The 26,702-nt window shown below is 46.5% G+C and overlaps 1 protein-coding gene across 2 annotated transcripts in view; it reads left to right on the forward strand.

The window, feature by feature from the left end:
* Positions 1-271: 271 nt before the first annotated feature.
* The window catches only part of LOC139050395 (uncharacterized), a 129,443-nt gene continuing 103,012 nt past the window's right edge, over positions 272-26,702 (forward strand). Inside the window, exons 1-5 of one of the 2 annotated variants that reach the window (XM_070526695.1) lie at positions 272-451; positions 7,204-7,323; positions 7,482-7,541; positions 17,940-17,958; positions 23,185-23,288. In XM_070526695.1, the coding sequence (XP_070382796.1) occupies positions 7,320-7,323; positions 7,482-7,541; positions 17,940-17,958; positions 23,185-23,288 (187 nt within the window). In that variant the 5' untranslated portion in view covers positions 272-451; positions 7,204-7,319. The remainder of the gene's footprint in view (positions 452-7,203; positions 7,324-7,481; positions 7,542-17,939; positions 17,959-23,184; positions 23,289-26,702) is intronic. The other variant, XM_070526693.1, reaches the window with a different exon arrangement.

Raw genomic sequence — 26,702 nt, forward strand, 5'->3', positions numbered from 1 at the left:
CTTCCTTTTATATACGCAATTCTCATTGAAAGCTTCCCTCTCTTTACATATATGGCAAATATTTTACCGATAAGTCTCCTACCATAATTTTGAAATAATCGCTTCATGCTTTTCTCTCCCTCTCATTCTGCTCATATCAGTCTGGCTTTTCCGAGGCTTCCTTGCTCCCATGTTTTAAAGCTTTCACGCATCTAATTTAGGGTTCTTTCCTATTAGCTGTCTTTCTGACGTCTGTTTCTTGGCCCGTCCCCCAGAGTGGGTATGCGCCACATTTGCTAAGAATATCATCGTCATCATATTATGTACCGCTTCTCCTGAGCGCGCTCATCTCTTTGCTCGTCGCCATTTTGCGCTTCATCGGGGCTGACGACCACTTCCCGGCGGACTTTGAACCCTGCCGTACCGAGTCCTTCTCCTGCGGTTCACGCTCTTGTTCCGACATATACACCAGGTAAAATTTTTCTTGGAGCATCTACAGCGGCTTTTGTTTATGGCGCCGAACCAACGGGCACAGAAGCCTAACGGCTAAGAGAACAGTTGCGGCTCCATCGGGAGGAAGGTCAAGAAAAGGCGGCTTGCCCCTGCATAGGAGATCTGTCTGACTACTTTATTAAAAACTAAGCTATCTTTGCCCTTTTTCCCATGGATTTGCTGGCCCTTGAGTGCAGCTCGGTCGGTGGGTATTTCAACGGGTATATTTGTGGTTATATATAGAAGCTGCTTTCTTGGACTATTCTCCCGTATCGGGCCTATTGCAAACTGTCATCTCAATTTAGCAAATATTTGCTACATCATATGAATAAGTATTTAAGTCTAGGGCAAACCGAGACGGTCAAGGGTTGCAGGTGATTTATGAAAGCGTGGGCGTAAGCTACAACGTCCACTTGTCGTCATTGTCATTTCATCACTTTCATTTCATTGGATCAATCCTTGGTTTCATGCCATCGTCAGTGTTATGAGGTCTTTATTCTCATACCATACTCGCGCACTTATTTCGCCGTCCTCATAACACAGTCGTCACGCGATCATTTTCATTCTGTTGACGTCATTACATCATAATCATACCAACGTTATCGCGCAAAGTTAAGAGGAAGCGTTCGGCCGAAGCCAAGTTCAATGCCGCCGATTCGAATACATTGAAAACACAGAATTGCTTTTGTAGGATATCTTTTAGACGAAATCGTATAAGCCTGGATGCAGTTTAGATAGAAATATAATTCGTAGTAACTGTGGCAAGCAGAAGCTTTATTTAGGCTGTACATTTTTACAGAAATTGCCAATAATCGGTCAGGTATGAAAAAAGAAGCACAAAGTTAACAAATCCCTAACATCTGCACCGAAATCACATATCGTAGTGCTATCAGCTGCATCCATTAGACCACATGGGCCAGGAAAGCTTGATACGTCAATTTATAACGTATATCTCACACAGCGTTTACAATGGTTTTGCGAAACTCGTACTCCTACCTTAGTGTTTATTTGAGAGCCATGTATACTACATACATTTTCTTGCTTTTTGATGTACTATTAAATGCTGTTCTCAAGATTGAGATATCATTTTTCATTCTTTAGTGACAGACTTGCTTCTCCGGAAAGTTTGAAATTTCAACAGTTTTGTAAAACGCTTGCCCGTCTAAATCAACATTTCCTTCCAAGCCTCACGAAGTTTTAAGATTTTATTTATATGCGACAACCGTCATCAAAGCCGGTGCAATGGTTGCCAAATAAAAATGATTTCTCTGTCTCCATATATCTATATCACAACCCCCGAGCTAAAGCTTCCTCATAACCATCCTTTACATTAATTAAAAGGCAAATGAGACATCCACCAATTGTAGCAATTGTCACAAAAGAAACCTATACGGCTTCCCCGAAAGAAAAGCCCCGCTTTTGAAGGAAAATTTTTCCTGGTCCGGGATTCAAACCCGAGAAGACCGCCTATCCGCGGAAGCAGCTGTACGATCTAAGCTACTCAGGTGACTAGCAGATGGCAGGGTGAAGTGGTACCATCAAGAACTCGAAGCAAATCCAGGAGTTTGAACAATCCTTGGTTCAAACCACCATGATCGTGCAGCCGGTGTCAGGCCATCCTTGTCATTGCGTCATCGTCGTACATTCCTCGGCGTGAACTCGTGTTCTTCCCATCGTGACGCCGAGGCCAGTGTTCCATCGCCGTCATTCAAGTTTCGTCATCCGGTTGTCCTCTTACCGTCGTCGCCATACAATTGCACTCTCATTGTTGTCTTGCCATCATCGTGATTCCGTCGCGATTATTTCGAATTGTCTTTCTGTAGTCGTCATGCTATTGACGTCATACCGCCTTTATCATTCCATTTTGTTGTTGTTGCGTTGGTGTCACTGCTCATCGGCTCACACTCGTGGAAATATTGTCTTCATTATGCCGTTGTCTTCCTTCCATATTAGTAATTTCAGTTAAGCCATCTGGTTGTCGTCATACCATCCCGTCATTCTGTCGTAATCATTGCCCTCCAGTTGTATTTAAGCCGTCGTCGTCTTTCCATGGCCATCATTTGCCAATTCCTTTCTATAGTTGTCCTGCCATTGACTTGAGCCCGCCTTTATCATTCAATTATCGTTATTGCGTTCTTGTCATCAGGCATCGTTAGTTATTCGTGGTGATGTTGTGTTCGTAATGCGGTTGTCTTCCTTCCATAATGGTAATTCCCGCTTCATCACGCAACTGCCGTCATGTCATCGTCTTTGTAACGTCTCCATTCTACTGCTGTAACGTTGTCGTGGTCGTCCAATCGATTTAATTTTAGCGTTGTAACGGCTATGTCTTCCTGCTGTCGCCATGCGTGGTCCCAGCAGGCTCGAGCATAAGACTTATGAGCTAGGTCTTTCACCGTGTGACTCTGTCCACCTTCGCCGTTTGCTCTGTATTCGCTCATGGTATGTAATTACTAGCAGCGTTCTTCACCGATACCAATAAATGGTTCGCCTAAGCTGAGTTCCACAGCTCGCGATCTTCAATATTTGGCGCTTTATCTGGCACTATTTGTCATGGAGGTCTACGTAAAACTGTGCACGTTAAAGCAAGGTCATCGCACAATAATTGCTTGACATGAAGTGGTGCGATGAGTAGTGCCTCCGATTGCGTGCGCTAGTCTTCACGCCGTCATTTTATTCTAACGCCATCATATAGTGGTCATGGCGTCGTCGCCTTGCGTGGGACCAAGATGCTCAAGCACAACGTCTTTCTTTCAATCCGAAGAAGCGAACACTAATTAAAGGTGAAACATGAACGCCAAGTGACTGTGCACAAGAGCTGTTATTGTAACCTAGTTTCAGGCATCGTCGTTGTGAGACAAAACATGGCAGCTCAAGCCGCAGATAATGCAAATTATTTTGCCATCTGCTGCAGGAATATATCATCGTATTCGTGCTAAAGTATAAATAATAGTTTAAGCGTGTATAGTATAGCTGGTGCATCAAATGCAATACCGTGCCTCAGTTAATTACAACATATACTTGCGGAACATGACCATTTGCTGCTCCGAAATTCGTAGGCGTGTCACACGTTGCGTTATAAAAAGTTAAGCAGGAAGAATACATGGGACGCGTTTGCGAGTTAGCCTTCGCTATGTCGGTCAGATGCTATGCGGAAATGCAAACACCTAACCAACGCTTACGAAATCAAACCCCAAGAACGTCAACTCAGCGATCTCACGAGCACTAAGTCGATGTATGATGCTTAAAACTAATTTCTCTGGTTTTACGTGCCGAAATCACGATCCTGAATATCAGGCATGCCGTGAAAGACTCCGGTATATTTTTTACCTTCTCGGTTTTTTGAACGTGCCCCTCTATCGGAGTACAGGAGTGTTTTTTTTAGATCCTGCTCCCCTCGAAACGCCGTCACAGATGGCTGTTGCGAGGAAACCTGCGACCTTGAGCTTAGCAGCACGTCGCCATAGCCAATAAGCTAGCTCGATTCGAGAACTATATTGTGCGACGCACAATGACAATTGCGTGACAAGTACGGAATTTTAGGTTGCGGAATATGCTGTTTTCTTGAGTATCATAAAGCTTTCAAATTTGCAGTCTTGCAGTGAATTTATCACCTACGATGCATAGCTCAAAGTTGCTACCTAATTAGGCAAGTGCGCGTAATAAAAAATGTACCTTGCTCCACACGAACAACACAATTTTGACTGCGTCCTCTTTGTGTAGTTCAGACGTTCTTAAACCTTCACTAAAGTTCACTGGGACACCATGCATGACAAATTGGCATCTTGTATAAAAACTCCTCATCAGTGTGATCATGAGCGTATTTAGGTACACTACGGGACGACGGCCTGTCCCAGTCCTGTCTCATACGCTGTCTTCTGACAGTTGCCACTATCATGAAGACCAGTATACCTAATCATACAGGATATATACATCACATATATTATAGCACATTTGTATTTTATTATGTGGGAAACGCCCCATGTGATACATGCGAACGTGCTTGTTATACGTGGGAGGCCGTTTTGTTTTACATTCTATATGGGTTGTGGGGCATATGTGCTCCTAATAGGATGTCTTAGAGGAGGTGTGGAAGGATGCAGTATTTCTTTAATGGTATCCCTTTATATTCATGTGGATATTTTGTGTGAAGAACACTACGTATTTTCTAATTATGTGAGAATTCTGGAAAACATTCTATGTCCTATTTGCCCTACACTAATATAAAGAGCAATATGTTCAGCCTATGTTGAAGCAGTTCTGAGAACTTGTGCAAACTGGCAGAAATTTCATTAAAGAGAAATGTGTCATCCACATAGGACCAGCACCTTCTGTTACTCGCAGGCATAAAACAATTTTACTTTACCTGGGTCCTTAGGTAACATGTTTTTCAGTGTTAAACTTTATGATTCTGTCACCTAATGACCAAAATTGTGATATTTTTCCCTGTGAAACTAAAACAACACTTAAATAATGAAGCCGGTTTTTATCAGCAAGCAACATTTCACTTTAGGCTTTAGGCACTGCCCGATAATTCGGCACTATTGTATGACCACATTGGTCTTTGTGATTGATTACACCTGAAACGCGACACTACCCCATAAAGAGCGCTGGGATGTTCAGCTTGTAGCTGTCGGTGCGAGCGCTTTTATGTTCCCGTTTTTTGGCATCGACAGGGAGCGCCATCCGCAGAGTATAGAGGTTCAGATGACCTTATCATAGAAAATATTGCCGCACAGGTAGAAATCACAGCATCTGCGCTGCTGGACGCGTTATGACAAGAAGGCCCAATGACAACAACATAATGGCCATGAGATGACGTTACAGATGTGATGAACCTGGAAAAAAAGGAGCGTGATGATGACTTCATAACGATAATGGCATGATGGCGATGGCATAGGGAGAGTGATGACAACGTTCGAAAGACTGTTGTAGAAGGACCATGATGGCATTCCAACGAGAGTACGAATCTATGACCACTGTATGTCGAACATGACGGTGGCATGGTCAGTGTCAGATAACAAAGCTTGAATGACTACAATAAAATTGCAATGATGACGAGACAACTAGGATCCCACGCCTATTCGCCCAGCGAATCTCACAACTTGAGCTACTGGCCCGACGTAGAAGGTGTGATGATGACTGCTTGACGAGAATCAGACCATGAAGTTCGAATGACGGTGATGTAACGAGAATGACGGCATCGCGGCCAACAACATACAACTTGTGGTCAAAGCACGCAGACAACTTGAACCACTGTGTTAGCGTAAGATGCTAGATAGATAGATGTACAGATAGACTGCAATAAACCACTCGAAGTAGAAAACAATGCTAACTGCAATAAGACAGTTCAGTAGCTGCAACGTTAAGGGGGCCCGACATCTTGATTTAAGCGGGGCTTGTATATACCTGGTGCCACTATCCCACAGCTCACATATGAGACGGTCTTTTGTCTCGCTTTTGCGTTTCCATAGCCTGAATTATCCCGCAATGCTCGTCCTATGGTGCGGAATCATCTATTCGCTTTTGGGTGTGTCGTGGCACCACCGTAAAATATGCCCAAAAGGCAGGCGGCAATAAGAAACGGTGCAGAAATTGAGGCAGCAGAAACTGCATTCATATGAAGGCTCGAACCCTTGCTTGACATCACCTGAACAGTCGGAATGAAGCTTTCTCAAAGGAAAGCATAATTATGTTCAACTATGCGAGCGCCTGGAAATGGTTGGCTTTCCGAATCGTTATATGGTTGCACCCCTCCTTGAACGGCCCCTTTCTTCCACATAAAAGCGGTTACAGCTTAGAGGTATCTGACATGCTAAGCCTTCATTACATTTGAGAAATTTGGTTTGGTGTTTCATGACATATGCTTGCTTTTCTTTTTCTCAGAGTTAGTCATTTTGCATCCTTCTGGAAGTATACTCTTGCAACATTAGGGCCGCGTTTTGCGCACTGAAAAATCTTGGAGAAATTTCCAGAATGGCTAACCCTGAGCTAAAGTGAAAAAAAAAACGTGTGTCAGGAAACACCAAAATTAAATTTGCAAAATATAATGAAGGCTTCAAAAAGGCTTACATGAAAGCTGAAGCTCTAACGTGTAACCTTTTTATGTCGGACAAATGGGCTGTTGCAACAACGACCGGCTTCGCGAGCAGGCTAACAACGTCAATAAAAATATGAGAAGGTGGCCGGCACTTCATTGTGATCACTGCAGCTACTGACGGAAGTTTGTGAAGTGCATGGTTATTGTGAAGTTTAATATTGAAGGGACACGCCTCATTATTGAGGTCCACTGCTTAACAAGGTTATAATAAAAATTGGTTAACATGGCTCATGTTGCCATACTAGATAAGAAATAGTTTATCTGAATGCTACGGCACAGTGCCTGCTGACGTTGTTTCGTTGTGGTTCTGCCCATGTCGTCGTGCGCAGCGTTGCCTGTGGGAATGTATAGATATTGCCACGTTCCTCTCGGCAATACTCTGTTGGCCTGTTGACAGTTTACGCTTTGTGTATGTAGCAGTGTTCCTTCTTTTCTCTATGTTTTTACGCGCAATGCTACACGTTCGTATTCTACTAGTTTGCGTTAGCTTCATATTTGCGTTGTGTGCGTTTATACTACATAAAATTTAGAAATGTTATTGGACACGTCAATTGGAATCTTGCTCTGAGAATGCACTGGCAGTCAAGCGTAGTAGTGACATTGTAGAGACTCTAGTTAAAGTTTATTTTCAGCTCGTGCTGGCTTCGAGCACCGGGGACCCTACGGTCATCCAGTAGCAGCCGTTTTGACCGCCTCACAAGGTTCCAGCATCCACTGTGTGCCAAGGATACTCTAGTGCAGCCTGATAATGGGTAAGCTATTCCTTTGTGATGGGCTTAATTAATACTTTTTGATGGTAAAGCATCGTGACGAACTTTTCTTTTATGGCAAACTACTTCGTGCCAACTTTTTGGTGACTAAAAATTTTGGTAGTGTTCTGTCACTCAAGTTTATTTTCATTTTTTTCTAGAGGAGTCTGCTTTCCAGTCTCAGATCACGAAAACTTCTGGTTCAATGTCCTTGTCTTCAGGTACGTGCTGGCCTATTTATGCGAGATGCTCCTCAGTAGGGTGTGAAAAGTGTTCCTAAAAGAGAATGCGTTCTACGAGGATTCATAATGGCAAGGCCGTTTGCGCAATTCAGAAAATAGGGACGTGACAGAGGCACAGGACAGCGTACAGGATAGCGTTGTCCTGTGTCTCTGTCACGTCCCTGTCTTCTTGAATTGCGCTAAACGCTTTGCCCTTATAAGAAAACCGTACCAACTAGTCCAAGAATACGCCTTGTTGAACTTCCATGACAAGAATTAATTAACTGCGAGGGCCGAAATTCACGCGTTCAACGAGGCCTTCCAGAAAGCATTTGGTAGGAGTCGCCAGAGACCACACTGTCTGTATTTGGGTACTTTCGAACGCAAGTTCATTTGATTTTCATTCAACTAGATTCTTAGGCACGCTTGTCGCGTGATAACTTTCATAACAGCAGGAAATTGGTCCGCCTAGCTTCGACAATAGCACTAAGAATCCTATCACCATTCATTTCTCCAATTGTCACAGATCCGAGCGGGTGAAGCTAACTCATACACCCCGGTCATTAAATTATTGACTGTGTGCTTTGCTAATAGAAAGTGTAAACATTTTATTTCTTCTCAATTCCAACGTCAACTTTCTCAGCATATCAATTTGCGCAAATTTTTCTGCATATTCTAGGTAAAACAAAGGCAACATTGAGTTTCTACGCCATAATTTTGCCATGCGTTTTGCTACAGAAGCGTGTCTCATCAGCGAGCTTTGAGAGTGGCCATTTACGTGGGGTACCAAAGGACCAGTATCACTAAGTAGCTTCTGGAAAAGGCTCACCATACATTCCTCAAAAGAACCTTTTCTAGTGGCATCGCTGCGTCAAGAGTAAAAGGAGATCTCACTTTTGACAACCACTTTTTAAGTTGGAGAGCAAGGCAATGCCAGATCATGCTCATTCGTAGGCAAAATGGCTCCGCTCTTTCGAAATACATGTGTAACGTGTAAATACATGTACGTGTAAGTACATGTGTAGCATGTGTAACGAAGAAGAACCGTTGCTTACCGAGGCGCATCTCGAACATATTGTATACAATTAAGAAGTGTCGGTCAGTCACGCGCATCAGAAGAGCTGGGCGCACGGCTAGTATAGGTTAGGAATAAACTTTATTTGTCAAACGGTTATTGATGTTTGCGCCCGGGGCTAGGCTGCCAAGGGTCTATCGCCCGAGGATATTCTTGCGAGATCCTCGGAAACGGCAATGACCCGCTAGACCACGCAGTCCTGGTCTTCAGGTGCCTCACTGAGGAGAGCGGCTTGCCATCTCTCAGCGAGGCGCCCCACTTCAGAGGGTCCTGCTATTGTCTTCCCCCTTCCTCGTGGTCGTTCTTCCTCATGGCGTTGGCATTCCCAAAGCACATGGGCCATCACGGCCCGTTCGGACTCGCACCACGGTCAACCGGTTGACGCGTGCAGCGCGGGCCACAGGCGGTGCAGGTCGTAGGGGTTGGTGAAAGTGCCCATCTGCAACCGTTTCAGGTCGACCACCTGGGACCTGTCCAGCCACCCGTGAGGTTGTGGATATTTGCTTCGGTCTTTCCTATAATGACCAAGCACCTCTAGGTACGTTGCTGGAAACTCCTCGACAATGCAGTCGGCGTCTCCGTGACCCCAGCTCCGACCGCCGCGACTTGGTTTGAGTTGGTAACGACAGCAGCGGCGCGGACGGGGTGGCCACCACCGTAGCCGGCACTCTTCCGCTGTGGTCCCACACAACAACGGCAGCGGCTGCCGTCTGGGTGACCGGGTCGCGGCGGGTAAGCTGCCTCGCGACGAGGTGGACGCGCTAGTTGTGGGTGAGAGGGGCGTCAGCGCGTCTTCGGCCGTTAGCATTGTTATTGTCATTGTTGCTGCGGCTTCTGTTGTTGTTGTTACTGCCAAGCTCCCCGACGTTCGCGGGGAACCACTCGAGGGATTTTTTTGTAGTTGTGCCGGTCCTGAAGTCGCCGGCTCAGCATTGAGCATGCGCGCCACATCCGCGGACACCCATCCTTTGGTTTAGCTGCGAATCACTTATTTGGAGTCGCTGATGATCAGGCTATCCTCCGCTACCCGTGGAGTACCTAGAGGGCTATGGCCACCGCCTCAGCTGCTTCTGCCAACGGCAGCCTCGCTGACGCCGTCACTCGGATCCTTCCCTTTGTATCTACGATCGCCATGAAGAATGCGGGCGCCGCCGCCGTCCGCCGGCCGTGTCGATGTTGCCACTGTTGCTGCTGAGGTTTTTGTCGTAGTATTAGTAGTAGGGATGGGGGTGTTGGTAACTGCTGTTCGTCTCGCACATTCCGTTGTAGCAGCCATGGTGGTCGACGTCTCCCGTCGCCATCAGAGTCACCGACTGGCCTCGGGTACCTGGCGGCATCGACCAAAGGATGCCTTCTCGTCTTCCATGCTTCTCGAGGATTGCTGCCGCCCTGCGCATACGTCATTGCACGTCATGCACCGGTGTATATTCTTCGGCATGTTTTCCGTCTGTATGGCGTCCCTGACTTCCTGACTTCCGGTAGCAATGATTCCTTCAGTCCACATGTCTCGTGATATCGAATCCGGAGCATTTCTATGATTCTTCCCGTTTCGGTGCTCGACTGCCTCTCCAGCTGCGCGATCCTCTGCGCCTCGGCGATCTCCTCGAGCATGTCTTGTACGCCTACTCGAGGACCCTGTGGGTTGGCGCGCACTGGGGTATTCTCAGGGCGGTGTTGAACGCTCTGCGCTTCACCACGTTCAGCTTGTCGGTCTCGCTCCTGTTCCAGTCGGCGCACGCGGAGACGTACGCTATTTGGCTCAGCGCATACCCTTGTATTAGCCTCGTAACGCTGTGTCCCTTCTTTCCTTCCCTCTTGTTCGCGATCCGCCACACGAGGTGTGTGGCACCGGCCACTTTCTTCTGCAGTCGGGCAACCAGCTCGCGGTTGGCGCCGTTCTCTGCAAGCCACAGGCCGAGCAATCGCAACTTGGACGCCGTTGGTATTCGGGTCCCCTCCCTCGTCTTGACGCGGACGCCCAAACGACGGGCGTCGAGCACGCCCTGCGGAAGGGTTCCTTTATTGCGCGGCCTCTAAAACAGAATTTCCGACCTATTGGGTGAGCAGACGAGTCCTGTGTCTTCGAGGTGCTGCTCCACCTCCCAAACAGCCCGCTGCAGTCGGTATTGCGTTTCGCCGACACTCGTGCTCTCCGTGGTCCACACCGTCACGTCATCTGCGTATATCGTATGATTGATACCCTCTATCGCGTCAAGACGCTCCTGCAGCCCCATCATGACGAGGTTGGAAAACATGGTAGAGAGTGTGGAGCCCTGCGGCGTTCCGGCAACCCCCATTCGGTCCGTTCGTGGCGGGGCCTTGTTGATCTTGACCGTCGCCTTGCGCCCATTCAGGAAGTTGCTGACATATCGGTGGAACCTCGCCGCGAGGCCGAGTCGGCTGATCTTGTCCAGTATGGCGACGTGCTTCACATTGTCGAAGCCGCTCTTGAGGTCAGCCCGAGCAGGGCGTGCACGTGCGTGGTCGGAGGGTTCCCGACCTGTTCCTTGATCTGCAGCATGGAGTCCTGCGTCGAAAGTCCCTTCCGGAATCCGATGATGCGGGTGCCCAAAGCGTCCTGCTTCTCGAGCACCATCGTCACCCTGTTAAGGCAGGCATGCTCCATTACTTTCCCGACGCAGGACGTCAGGGAAATCGGCCTCATGTTTAGCAGCTCCAGCGGTTTGCCCGGCTTTGGTATCAGTATACCGTCCACGGCCTAATACTCTTGCGGAATTTGGCCCTCCTTCCAGCATGCGTTGATGTACTCGCAGAGCTTCTCGAAGACGTCGACGTTCAGGTTCCCTAGCATATAGTTGGTGATCCTGTCAGTACCGGGCGCCGAGTTGGTCTTCAGTAGCTGGAGGATCGTTCTAATTTCCTGTACGTGGAAGTCCACGTCCAGCTCCTCATTTGGAGCCCGCGGTACTCTGGGTGACTATGCCCTTCCGGACGAGTGAGGCGCGTCTGCACGATCTCTTCCGCGTTGGCCTTAGGGTCATCCTTGTACTTGTGTCGCAGCATTAGTCTCTGTAAGGGTCGCCGTTCTAGCGCTTGCCGGGTTGAGTAGGTTCCTGAAAAAGTCCCAGGTGCATCCAGTGCTCATGTTCCCTTCATCATGTCGCATAGCTCCTGCCATTCTAGCTCGCACAGGTGGGCGCAATGCGCCTCGATCTCCCGGCTGATTTCGGTGATCTTCTTGCGTAACTTCCTATAGAGTTATTGCCTACTCGCTCTCTGCTGCATGGATTACTTGGCCGCAACGAGATGTACCAGCCGACTGTCCACTCTGGACGATTGGTTAGAGCCGTCGTCCCCGGCTCCGCGGGATCTGTCTGCCTCTATTTCAGGGGGTTCTTGTCACCAGTCCGTCCATTCCATTTATCGGTGGCTTTCTGTACGTCCGCAAGCAATTCACTGCACCATTCTCTGATGCATTGGATCGCTCCTTCCTTGTCTCGTTCTCCGGAATGTGTCCTAGTCTACGATTTGGTCTTTCGGCAGACGTCCTCCTCGCCTTCATCCTCTCCCACGGTCACGCGCAACATCTTGTGGTCAGTCCCCATGTCCTCGAAGGAGTTCGACCAAGTGACCATGCCCGTGCCTGACTAGACGGAGAGGGTTGGGGGATGTGTTGCGGCACACTCCGTGTCCGATCCTGGTGTGCGACGTCGGTTCGTTGAGTACAGTCAGGCCGAGCTCATGCATCAGTCTGACTAGCCTCTTCTCTATCGGCGAGTCGGCTCCGTATCCGCATCGCGTGTGCGGGACGTAGAAGTCTCCACTTATCAGCAAGGGACTGGGGGCGGCCTTGGCCATCGCTTCGCAGAAAAAGGGCGTCGAAAGTGTGAGTGCGGTACCTTTGCGAGGAGGAGCGATATACGCTGAACACAAAGAGGCCGGTCTTCCTACTTCCACTACTCGGCACGATGTCGATCAGGGAGTGGTTTATGTCCGACTCTTCGTGGAACACGAGTTCGTGTTCGATGAAAGCCCTCCCGCGGTTAACCAGGGTGCATACCATGACGGCTCTCCCGATTCATTCGTAGGGGGGACCGCACGTCACATAGCCCGGGAGCTGGGCCCCGTCGAAAGTTTCTTGCAAGGCAAGCATGGCAGGAAGTTTGTTATTGGAAAGCGCTTTCTTGTTTTCATGGGGCTGCTTGTGACTGCTCGCAAGGTTATGGCTGCCGCACCAACTTCGACGTCCCGCTCCTTGCGGGTCTGCTAACTAAAAATTTTACAGATGGAGAAACAGAGAAATGTACCTTCTGAGCAATAATTTGTAGGTGCGTACCAAATACTTTTTTTATGGAACCATCTGTGTATTGCAAAGTTCTGCAGTGGAACTTTCCCTGCTTTGAATTTCACTCATTTCTTTTCTATATAACAGCACTCCCACACAGTCATGTTGCAAAGGTTCTGGGTAACATAACTGGTAGACCAGTCGCCCGAGGCAGCGGGGCACATTCATACGCGTGCGATGCTCTTACCAATTCACCTACCACCATGAGGTACCGCATAACGTTCCAGTACGATACAATCGTCGCCACACGCCGAGTGCTATATGTGTGAGTGAAAGCCCGAGAGGGTGAACCGGCAATCACAGCTCAAGCTCGCGCACGCAATAGAGGCAAAAGGGGAGAAAGCGCACCTCTTCCATCGCGATCTGGGCTAGTGCAGAGAGGAAGGGGGGGCACTTTTCTCCTGGTAGCGCCAGGAGCCGCTTGCGACCTTCCAGGCCACTATACATTGAAAGCCGTCTGCGACGGGGACAGCGTCCACCGCACGCTGTGTTCTCGTGGCTTAGTTCGCATTGGTGCTAGACGCAGCACGAAGGTCAATTCGCTCGATGCTGCTGCCGCGCTTCCTCAGTCCAACGTTTTGACAGCGTGTTTCCGCCTTCATCCAGTGAGATGTGTTCATCTTTGTGTGTGCGTGTGGGACACCATGCTTTTTAATTTATTTGTATTCCTAGTGCTTACAAGTTTACACGTTCAATCAAACCGCTATCTTTTCTTCATATAGCCGTGCACTAATTTGCAATCGCAATCGATGCTTCGTATTTAGGGCAAATATGCTACTTTTGTCTTTCCCGCGCACGGGCACTGCCGCCGCTGCTTCAGATGAGCGGTGACCAGAGCCATCTGGTGTTCCTAAGAGGAATCCAGTGGTGGAGACGCGCGCCCCCTCCGCTGTGATTAATTGGTCTATTCGGCGACAGAACCGGCAGGCAGCTTCCTTGGTCGTGAAATCCCTGCGATGTTCTCAAAAGAAAAGCTTCGCTATTAATATAACATGCTTGCACGTTTAATTTTCAATAATTCCTGTGAGCTTGCGCTGCGGACTGCCACTGCTGGTGTAATGTTATATTGCATTGTTACATTTTTGTCGCTAAGTTGTGTGCCATACTTTACGCAAATGACTTGGTTCTATTTGTTTGGGCGTTGGCCACGACTCAAAACTATGCTTCGCTGGGCCGTAGCTTTATAGGGAGGGTGATTGCAGTGAGAGTTTCGCAGGACATTCCACAACTTAAGGTCTTGCCGCGGCCAAGGAAGCGTTCCTTGGGTGCTGCTTTCTTCTGCGTCGTTTAGGAGAATCTCACCCAAACTTCTTCGTTTTCCTCAATTGTGATGGCTCGTTTGACGGCTGTAATGATTTGACTGATTGACGGTTGCGACAACCCGATCCGTTCTTCGTCCACATAGCTTAAAACTCCTCATGGCAAAAAGGGGGAAAAGGCAGCGCGAACAGCAATTTTGTCGCAATTTCCATACTACTAAACATTTCTGGTCTGTGATATTCCTCCAGCTCGCCTCCGATGCATTTCACTCTCTTTGGAGAGACTAAAATGCTTTCGGAATTCTCCCTCGCACCTCTCAAATGTGTTGCTCCATTCGTAGCGTCTTCGTCTTCCGCCAAAGGTCACCAGCAACAGAAAGAAATGAGCTGCCATTGGTGTCTCTGTCTCGCCACGCCTGCCAGCGCAAGACTTGATGGTGGCTATGGTTGCCTTAACAGCCATCGAGATCATGCTGAAGACCGCATGCGACCCTCGAGCGAACCAATTCTTCCCGGTGACACCCCCAGCAGAGGAAGGTTCGCTTTGCAGATGCTTTACAACTTGTGTGACAACAAACTGGCAGTAACGCCCACAAGGGATGTCAACAAATGGCCGGCTAATGCCGTTCGTGATTGCCAACCGGTTACAAAGCAAATCGTTACAGAACACCAACCATGGTTAACGTTGGCTGACCGTGAAGTTGACACAACGTAGCGCAGCTTCTGCATAGCGTTAGCTTCTACAAGGAAAGTACTGAGGAACCTACAGGGATGGCCTGATATAGGAAAGTGTAACAGCGCCCATAAGCGTGAACTCTCACGAGAATACGCGTAGAATACGGTAAACTCGCACTTGAAGCATGCGCCAAATGTTTCAAAGAGGTCGCTGTCTTCGGACCGAGAGATGTATGCGTGTTCCCATGACGGTAAGATTAGCTTTCCGGGATGCACTGCTCGACGGCCGTGGTTAGATTCCTGACGATCATACATTAGTTTTTTTATTAAAATGGCGGGAGACAGCAACCTACCTACCTGCCTACCTACGTATGCCAAAGCGCCTAGAATAAGACAGAGTGCTGCGCAATAAAACAAGAGCCTCCTCATGTCATGCTCATGTCAGAACGTGTACTAGCATGTCTGGGTGGGGCTGTTACGTCTGAAAACTGCACTGGGAATTCCTTGGATGCCTACCAAAGTGCGACTATTTGACGAGCGACAACATAGGCGATCGCGGATCCAAGTTCTGACTATTGTCGGGTCAACAAAAAATAATCCTTACAGGTGACTGCAAGAACCGCATTCTTTGGAAACAATAATGACCGCCAAGGCAAGGCTGCTCACATTGCCAAGAGCTTACTGCCGCTGAGGGTCAACTTCGGTTTACACTTGCACTTACACTTTACACTTAGTTTACACTTCCCGCGTATAGTTGCGTCATATGTGGGGGCAATCGCGCAACATCGGAGGCGGAGTTTGGCGAAATTGTCCACAAGATGCTATGGATGCGATTTTGGGAATAGTTCGATCATTCTCATCTTTTGGGGCAGAATAATCGAATTACCTGTCCTAGTTGCCTATGGAGAAATATCTTGAATTTCGGATCTTTTGTACCGTAGAGTGTATGTGCCGACTGGTGTGTGCTCAGACATGTAGTGATATCGGAAACGTGAAGAGCTCCGACATGAAATGCGCTCTATATTCATGGAGAGTTGTCAATTTTAACTTTTATATATATGAAATAATCTGGTCACTTATTTTCTTCAACTTCGCGACCTAATCCGCTCACCAACAGGCGACTCTCGATAATAGAGGCGGACAACGACATGGGTCCACTTAGCCAGCTTAGTGCGCCGATCAGGTATAGCCCAGATCAGCTACCATGTTCTAGATGCTGCGGTTGTGTATGCCAAACACTTTGTGACACCTGTGTACGAATCGCGAGCTCCAGAACCGGAACCCCACGAAACCCAGTCTTCGCCGCTGGAGTGCTCTCCTTATACTCGTCTTGCTGCCGAAACTGACCCACAGACACTGTGCGTTTTAATTGGACGTTGGGGTACGTGTTATATTCTTCTCGGATCATTGACGCGAAGTCATACCGAGGGTTGATTATGGGACATTTTTGCTACGACCGCGGAAGTACCGCGGAAGTAGGTGGTCAATACGCTGCAAAAAGCCCTTCTTTGGTGATAGTACTCGCTAGGTCAGGCACCTAATCCATCCATGCTATAAACAAGCGCTTTCGTTAGCACCGTACTCATCAGTAACTTTTTAGTGAGATGGCAGTTTTATGGATTCTTCAAGTGAATTTTTGGCTTTATTGTCGGCATCGGTGTCACCGTTGGAGCGGCATGCCGCAAAAGACAAATGTAAAAACATCAAGACCGCGCTCACTATGCTGTCGGAGCGAGTGAAGCGTGCGACGGTAAGGCGACTAATGGCTCAATATCATGCACGCTAGAAAGGAGGGTGGGGACGAAGCACGCCGATTTTCCTCTTGAAAGCTACCTTCGATGGCTACAGAGTCTGAACAGAGTCTGAGGCTGATGGTCTCTAGTGCGTTGCGTTCTCGCTTGTGACTTCGCGTTGCAGAGAGACGCAGCACAAAGGGCAATACGCTCGCTCCTGCTGCCGCTTTCCCTCAGACCTGTGCTTTGACAGTGAGTTCCGTGGTCATCGAGTCGGATGCATTCATGCTCGCCCTCATGCGCGAGTGACATCCAATAATTTAGGTAACAAATGTTTGCAAGTTTATGTGCCAATAAAACCTCCATCGATACTTCGCGTAGGGAATGAAGATGCTGTTATCGTAATTCGCTGATTCGCCTTTCGGTCAAAACTGTGACATTCTCGCTTTAACACCGCGTCCATCTGGTAATTTATAAACGCACGGCGTATTCAATAGCGGCTGCTCCCAATGTGGCTTAACACCAACGTAGTCTTTTGCGCTCATCTGCGATCACCTGGTGAAGAAGGCGAAATCGCACTTTCAGTTTATGTCAGACAAGGTTGTTGCGATGCCATAATTCTCTATTTTTGACAATTTAGTGCCTTTTGTAGGTACCGGGATGTCGGATTAAGCATCTTCCAAATACCACCGTTGCAAGGAGCCATGATAAATGACTGTAGTGACGTATATCGAAACAAGTCGCGCTTTGAAATGGTGCAACTCCCCGAGTACGGGTACGTACATGTAGGACAGCTATAACCCGGAAAGGGGCCATTTATCATCTCAGCATATTTGTACAGTTCAAGTATTGAGCAGAAAACTCCTTCCCATAACATATTTCCACTTTTAGATTCCTGTTATTGCCCAAGGATGCGGTTTAAATCTGTTGGCGTGCCATTATATCATGTACGTGCTGTATTTTCTACACCAGTGTCGCGGCTGATTGTCTTGAGAGAAAGAAACGCTTGATAGTTCTCGGACAGAGTTGGTGTACGAGGTGTAAGACTTTTGGAGTAAGGTGGTGCTGCTTTCCTTGCTTGCTGCCTTTCGCTTTATTTGCATATCGTGGTTTGTCTAAATTGTCACTGAAGAAAGGAGTGCTACAAAAGCCTATAGGCCAGTATTAAATTTTGAACAAATTGAATCAGAAATAAATATCCTTTCCTGTAAATATCCAACTCTGCTTCAAGTGCACCATCCAAGAGTACGAAAGCATATATATCAACATAGGCTGGGAAGATGTTCGTCCTATATGGCCATTCGCAAAGATTTCTTGAAGATTAATTTTAGTCCTTTTTTCTGTTTTCAGCTGCCGAAACCGATAACAGGTAAGTGTCCGGTTTTCTTATCTTTTATTGCGGTATGGAAGTTTAGAGAATGTACCCAGACTTTTCAAAAACACCTTATGAGATGCCTTATGATGTAAGATTACTGATTTCGCTTTTATGAATAGAATGGCTGTGCTTACACTTACGGAATCCCATGTGCTACAACCATGTCTCATATCCATAAAAAGCCAACAGATAATAAAGCCAGTGAACGCATAGAGGAAGTAATTTGCTAATTTAGTTAAGTGTGGGTAATGATAAGGAAAGCGAAATGAACCTAAAAGAAAAGCATTTAACCACCAGCGGGAGCATTATGCGCGTGATTGAATACCAATTGTGCGACGGCAGCGGCTAGAAGGCGCTTGTAAATAAATGGTGGTGGGCTTAGCTCTTCCAAGAGGCAAGTTGTTTTTAAAGCTAAGCTGTATACCTCTACCCCTCGATGCATCTATCGAGTACATGGGGAAAATGTGGGCCGATCCGCAACTGAGGTGAAGCAGATTGAGGCAAGTCCACCCTAATAATAATAACATTAAATCATATTCGCAAAATAAATCAATCAATATGCATTGTTGCAAGGGGATGGGAATGCTGAAATTCTTTAAGAACAGCACATAGACTTACGAGCAGGAGGCATTGCCATATAAGGAAGGCACAAGATGTATGTACATTCGTACACCTTTTATTCACAAGAGGACAGTGCCACCGACCGTGGGAATGGCTGTGCCGTACAAAAGAAACGCGTATTTGTGGTATCCACTGTGTGTATATCTCGAGGCACACCAAAGAATGAATGATATTGAGAAGTTCATAACGACGCACCTTGCATATATTAGCCGTGATGACGCTACTCCTGTAGGCATCATTGGACATTTCAATGCAGACATATAAAAACCAGACAAGACATGGTTCTCTCAATTTGTACTAGAAGAGTTTGATTTAAAGTGCTGTCACTTTAAGCGATGTCACTCAGCAACTCAACAATTTTCGTGCATAGATTTACCTTTGGTCGAGAATATGTCTTAGCTAGTAACCAAGGCGATCAGTGTATATCTCAAGAATCACAAAGCAAGCATCGCTACCAATACGAAATGATGAAAATAAGTACAGGTTCCCTCGTCTAACCCTGTGAGGTGTTTTACAGCTTTGCTGGTGCTACACTTAACACTGTTCAGTGGCTCCTCAATTTTTCTCCACTTGCATCTCCCAGCAATTTACTTTTTTAATTACTTCATCTATAACACTAAATAATTTCCCTTAAGCTCCTAGCTTCAATATTTGCTGGTTTGGTATGGTTGGGCATACCGAAAATCGGCTTTCGCAATTCCTTATTGCCAGGTTCAGCCTTGCGTCTTGCCTTCGTAGAAGTGCTAGATTTATGACGGAAAAATCCTCCTAAAACAGAGATTTAAAAAGAAGCTCGTTACATAAACGTTTACCAACACGCCCAATCGACAGCTATTTCAGGTGCTGCATTGCCACCATAGCAAAACATGGAGAGCATTTTTATCTTGCATTTCGATGGAAATGCTACTAGCTTTTTAGAGTGTAGAGAACTCATTGCTCTGTTTACACCTCACTCAGCAGCACGCAAAACTAAAAAAAAATGCGTGTTTCCGTGTACAATATTGCCAGCGCAGGTAGTCGCATTGCATTTCCTTTATAAATAAAACGCCTGGTCTGTTAAACGTAAAGATTCCTTACGCTCTAGTGTGTTCCCTTATTATGAACGACTACACATGGCCGGCCAATTGGCAATAACGTATACGGAGCGCCACATGAACCACCGATAAACCTAGACTAAGAAATGGAACTAGAATAGAATAAATATAGTATTCCAGTCATGATTTCGGAATAACTTACATTCTAACATTTGATGCTTGCGTTCGTTTCCTCCACAGATATGTGAATTGACTTGCACTCTGTGTATCCCTGGATGAGGCTGCTCACATAAAAACGATTGTGAAAATGTTCACTTATATAACAGCGCATACAGTTTTTCTTTTTGGCAGCGGTAATAAACACAAGTGTCTTTCTTGGATCATCCAACCTCAATTACAGAACGTAGTTAGACTTCTTTTGGCCTTTCATGTCACTCGATTAGTGTCGATTTTAGGAAATATACTTGTAATGTAGGGTTCTCCCCACCCAGGACCTCGGGCAAATTGTTGGGCCACAATACAGCAGTTCTAGCACGTTAAAAAACGAACGGTAGAAAAGCTCGTAGTGTTATAAAATTTCCAAACTAATTTCAAATTACTTTTACTGGGTCCCACTGAAACATTATAGGACTCGCATAGCTAGGATGAGAAATCAAGCTACCATCCTAATAGGCTGAACTTGAAACTACTGAGGATATTCTCATGGTTTAGAATATTTTTTGTACCAATTTTTTTACTTCAATAATTTTATTTCAACGCTTGTTAAGATCCAAGGCCATATTCAGGTGTCGGTTTTCCTGTAGAAAGCTGCTTTTCCTTGCTTTTTCCATTTTATCTATACTCATACATTCAGAAACATGTTGCAAAAAGAAATGTTCCTTCCGTGATTACGTTGTGAGACAAAACGTGCTTTTTAACCCTAACCTTTGTATTTTGACGTAATTAATTTTTCTTGATTGTTCCCTATTCGATTTTTTTTCTTAGTGCTGTCTGCAGTGTTAATTAGTATTCTTACCATTAGCGCGATTAATATGTTTTTATAAAACACGGATGTCCTACGCGTGAATAATGTTCAGTTTTTATTTACCTTATTCTGTTTATATTTCCTGAAAATTATTTTTGCTCACATCATGTTACGAAACACTGATGATATTATTCATAAATATTTAGAAATGACATTGTGCACTCATTGCTCACGTATTGATGCATAAAATTAACGAAGATGAATAGAATCGGTCGAAAATTTTTCATATTAGACCACAACTTTTTAATAAAAATGGCATCAAAGCCGATAGTTCTATTAATTCTTATAGACTTTCTGTTAATGCTTCGTTATTATTCATATCATTTCATTTATCCTAGCTAATCGCAGAGCCAAGGGACAACGCTACGTAAATCTCGAGGCTTTCCTCAATTCAGATTTTCAATAGTTAGGTATCACTGTTTCTGCGACTAGCAACATATATCTTTCGCAGAAAATAAACCTAAAAATTAAATTTGACCTTTTTTGTGCTTAAAGGTCCCTAAAACGTTTGGGCCCATTTTGTTCAGGCGTAGTTTTTAGCTACAGTAAAGCATTCCTGCAATAATTCAAAGTGAAGCGTCTCACTTTAAGAGCGCTACAGGACGATCACAAGTTGCCATCCCACCTAGCCAATCTTTTCGCCTCATCTTGTTACATAAAAGATCTGGGCTAAACTCCGCTTTCACTGCCTTTGCGTCATGATGTGACGTCATGCCGTCTACTTCCGGTTGTCTTGGAGACGCCGCGCGAAGCCTCTCTGACCTCTCTGCTAGTTGCCTGGCTGTCGAGCCCCAGCGAGAGCTATCCATGCAACGTGCGTCGCACACGTTTTGTCGCTGCACAGAGCATGTCCCTTATTTCGGTAATCACAGGCAAGCTGGGCGTTTTGACGGGTGGGCGGAGACATGAACTAATTCCCCTTCAATCTACCATTGCTGTAATAAATAACCGTGAGCAGCCTGAATGGCCTAGATTTACTGTACAGACTACATTATAGGCTTTAAAGTATAGGCTTTAATGGGAGCCTATGCACTAACTGTAGAAGGACCAGAACAGTGCAGCCACCTGGTGGCAGAGAGCTTAACCAGCCAAAACACAAAGCTTATATTACTGTAACCAAGTGTAAAAATTTTAAACATTTAAAATGACAACGTGTTCACGAATACGCCCCTGGCGGAAACTTACACCAGCATCAAAGTAGAATAGGTTACCGCTATATTAGTTCTCTGTTTGTCTGGTTGGGCTCTGTGCCTCCGAGTGGATGCACCGTGATAGTCGGCAATCCTTGGGCTTCTGTTTATCTGGTAAACCACCCAGCTCTCATGCGCTTGCGTTTGCTCGCTAAAACTCCATATTGTGGTAGTAATCCTCCAGCGTCAGGTGGCGCCCACCAATCCGTAGATGCTGGCATCGATCGGACATCGACAGCTTAATGGTCCGCAGTGACTCCTATCGCAGTGGCTTTGCTGTGAAACGCGATGTCACAGCTTGACATATCGCCGATCACTAGATTTACAGCCCACAGCCCAACGAAAGCGATCCACGGCGCTCTTGCAAAGAAAGCTTTCGACGAACAGGGACCGCTCAGCCTACGTCAACATGGAGAATGTTTGAACGCAAACACACGACACGTTGTATGTGCTGGAATTGCTTGAGATAGACGGTCGTTGTATGTGGCTTTTCAATTATTTTTATACAAAGAATATAACCAGAATTACAACCATTGCGAACAACCTTCATTCACCATAAAGTTGGAGCAATTATACATTATGTCACCTGGGTTGCCAATCAAGTAGCTCTACCAATTGGTGTGTATTAGGTCAAATACGTCAGTGGTAAGGGGCCGGCAGAAAACTCAACAGAGCGGCTTCGCTGCAATCGCTAGCGTTCGGCATCACAACAAGAACATCATCATCATCATCATCATCATCATCATCATCAGTCTGGTTACGCCCACTGCAGGCGCAAAGGCCTCTCCCATCCTTCTCCAACTACCCCGGTCATGTACTAATTGTGGCCATGTTGTCCCTGCAAACTTCTTAATCTAATACGGCCACCTAGCTCTCTGCCGCCCCCTACTACGCTTCCCTTCGCTTGGAATCCAGTCCGTAACCCTTAATGACCTTCGGTTACCTTGCCTCCTCATCACACCTCCTGCACATGCCCATTTTTTTTCTTTATCTCAACTAAGATGTTATTACCTCGCGTTTGTTCCCTCACCCAATCTGCTCTTTTCTTATCCCTTAACGTTATACCCATCATTCTTCTTCCCATAGATCTTTTCATAGCATAGCTCTATTCATAGCAAAACATTATAATACACTACAAATTTAGGTGAACTGCTTCAAGGCGTGACTGAATGTTAAGAGGGGCCTACTCAATGACTCATTACGCTTGCGCAAAATCTATAAAACCGTTCAGGGGTCCAATAAAACAGTGGGATAACGTAACTAAAACATGGTTTATCACAAGAAGAACTCCTCTATGAATGGCTACTTAATAAACGTTTTCCTTCTACTTGTGGCCTTTACTTCCTTGCAGTGTCTCTGGACCAAGGGTGGCTGCCTTGGCGGTCATCATGTGCTTTTGCCTGATGGCCATGGCGTGCATGGTGGTCGCCATCATTATTACTACGAGCGATATTCGTAAGCTCCACTCCTCACTGCATTTTTCCGCAATACACATAAGTAGCGTAGAAAGAGTGCAAACGAAGGTTGCGAGAACAACTCTTCATAGGTGTGGGCAAATCATCGCTATGCGCAAATCCAACCAATTTGTTATTCTACGCAATTCAAATTCACTTCTGGAATGTGAAAGACGGCCCTTAAGTTGCAACGCACATAACGAACCGCAACATTTGTCCTATAGTAGTACTAAGCATTCGGGTCGCAAGGGTACCTATCACCTATACTGCACGACCTCCCACCAGTGTGACGCTGGCTGCGCCTGTCACATGCATTGGTTATTTGGACGTATAATGTAACGTGGTCGGTATGCTTTGTCTTATGTGAACTGTAAAAGAAACCTCATTGCTAAACGTGTTTCAGGAGTCTTATTTGCACGCTCCACCAAGGCTAGGCCACCGGCGGACTGCATATCTGGCACTGACACTGAGTCATGTATAACTGCTCCTCGAAAATTTTACCCGCCATTTCTGGCTCATCTGTCCTGAAACAATAATCGTGCGTCTTGCGCAACCTTGTTTTCTTCTCCTTTAGCGCTAAGCACTTGATACATTCCTTTCGGGACCGCTATGTCACGTTGATATGCGCAGGCCATTCGAGGCATGAACAGTACGGGGAGCACAGCTCTAAAAAAAGGAAGCTGACACAATTACGTGATAATTCTGGTTTGGGGAAACACAAACCTAAGGAGGTTCAATATATAAGAGGGAAAAGGACCGAGTAGGCCTAATCCAACACGAAAGAACGGTTCCATAGTGACGGTTATCGGCTGGAAATGACCGGCAAGTAGCACCTGAGGTGTTTTCCGACGCTGGCAGCGAGCAGAGGAGGCAACATAGCGTCGGACGGAGCGAGCAACACCAATCCTATAGACGTAGCGGTGGACGCGGTCGTACATGCGGGTTACCCCAATATATGCTGCAGTGGGTGCGTCATACATCTCAAACAGCACAGTCTGTCGTAGATGTTTTGGCACGAGAAGAAGATCAGAGCAGTCAGGGAGGAAGTTCCTTCGGTACAGAATTCCGCCCTTGAGGACATATCGGTGACCTGATGTGTCGGTAGCTGTAGAGTGCAAACGCTCGATGAGTGCTCGCAGCGATAGGTCTCGGTAGTGCTCATCGATGATTTTAGCGAAGGCAGACACAGAGAAAATGCCATTGGCGGTACTGCTGTCGGCGTCGTCGGGCTCGTCAACCGGGTAACGAGATAGGCAGTCAGCGTCCTTGTGTAGTCGGCCAGATTTGTAGCTGACAGAATACGACTATTCTTGGAGGCGTAATGCCCAGCGACCAAGACTTCCTGTGGGATCTTTCAGTGAGCATAACCAGCAAATGCGTGATGGTCTGTGACAATGGAAAAGGGTGGCCATATAAGTATGGGCGGAATTTCGCTACCGCCGAAACTGGGGCCCGACACTCGCGCTCGATCATGGAATAGTTGCGCTCCGCGGGTGAGAGGAGCCTGCTGGCGATAGCGATAACATACTCCGGCAATTCAGTGACGCCAGTACTCCGCCAATTCTGTGACCGCTGGCATCAGTACGGACTTCGGTAGGCGCAGAAGGATCAAAATGGGCCAGAACGGGAGGCGTTGTGAGAAGGTCGATTAGATGGGAGAATGCAGAGGCCTCATTGTCGCACCACTGGAAAGGGGCTTTTTTTTTTCAAGCGCTCAATTAGTGCAAAAGGATAGATAGCTGGGCGAGTTGGTACGGTAACATGATATTGGATTCTAGCGCGAAGTGAAACTCCTGCTCCTTTCTGTGTCCGTGTTTCACTTCGCGCTAGAACTCAATTAGTGGTAATGCTATGGATGCGAAATTTTTCACGAAACGGTGGAAGTACGAGCAAAGACCGATGAAGCTGCGCACATCCTTGGCACACTTCGGAACAGGGAAGTGGGTGACAGCATGGATCTTCCTGGTGAATATCGGAAAACATACACTGTTAACCCCCTACCCAAAAACATGGACCCAAACCTCCACACGGCGCGAAGGGACGCAAGTGCGAATTACGTCGAAAAGTACCTGGCCACAAAAAAACACAATAGTATACACAGATGTTGCAGTATAAGCCAAGAAAAGAGGCACAAACATAGCAAAGACACCTGCGATAATAATAGGCCAGGGCTACAAAGAGATCAGCAGTACGTCATTGAAGGACTGCTCGGTAACGCAAGCTGAGGAAATAGCCGTAGCTCTAGCGGCAGTGGAGGGCTACCGATCCGAAAGGTCTTTAACAATACTCACCGACTCGCAAACTACGTGTCGGAATTACATGAACGGCAGAATAGGACGCACGGCGCTTCACATCCTCCGCTCCTGCAGGGCAACAACAAACAAAGTCAGGCATACAATTTTCTGGGTACCGGGAAACGCTGGAATAGAAGGGAACCTAAGGGCGGACAAGGTAGCTCGAGAGCACACAAGCCGAGCGGCCTTGCGGGAGGAGGATAGGGTGGGGAAGGAGCGACGGACAGGCTATAGTGGTTGCTGGAATAGTTCGCAAAATAGCCTGACTACTGCATTCTATTAAAGCACTATGCCCAATTTACGTAAGGAAAACAATAGCACATGCATTAGCGTACAGTGTGCTGAGATATGGAATCTGTTCTTTTTATTTCTGTTCAGTGTTTTGGCGCAATAAAGTTGATTCTTTACTAAAATCCATAATTCGGGCGGTGTTGTATGGTGTGCACATTACTAACAATTCAAGTCTTTTTTCATGCTCGCACATGCCCTCGTTCAGGCTGTTATTCAAAGAAACGGTAATCCTTTTGTATATATGGAACAATGAGTTCTGCCTCCCGTATGTCCCCGCCAGAGCATTACGTACACGCGACCGCTTTACCTTACCAAGAGTAAGGACAAGATATGGCAAACGTGTCCGTGCCTTCTATGTACCTGATGTGTTAAATGACCTGCCAGATAAAGTTTTATCTTCCAGCACACGGAAAGCAGTTAAATCTTATATTTTTGATTTGTATGTGTAATTTGGTTTCTTTTCTTCCTTTCTTTCTTTCTTTCTTTAGTTTTATTTTTGAGTTTTGTACATAACTGATTTACTGTGCCGCTCCCTGGCTTGCTCCATTCTGCCGAGCGCTGCCCCACAAGCCCATTGTTGGCTTGGGCAGGCTCGTATTTGTATGTCATTTTCGAAATAAACAAATCATATATATATATATATATATATATATATATATATATATATATATATATATACCGAGAGAGACCCAGGTGTTCTTCCACACGGCGTGCGGGATATTTTTGCAGATGGAAATGTCCGGATTAGTGTTCCGTTGTACGCTGGAGCCGATGCGGGTGGGTACCGAGAAATCGTTAAGGACGGTCAACTCTCCGTTCTGCAAGAATGT

Source organism: Dermacentor albipictus, chromosome 10 (assembly GCF_038994185.2).
Source record: "Dermacentor albipictus isolate Rhodes 1998 colony chromosome 10, USDA_Dalb.pri_finalv2, whole genome shotgun sequence".
NCBI lineage: Eukaryota > Metazoa > Arthropoda > Arachnida > Ixodida > Ixodidae > Dermacentor > Dermacentor albipictus.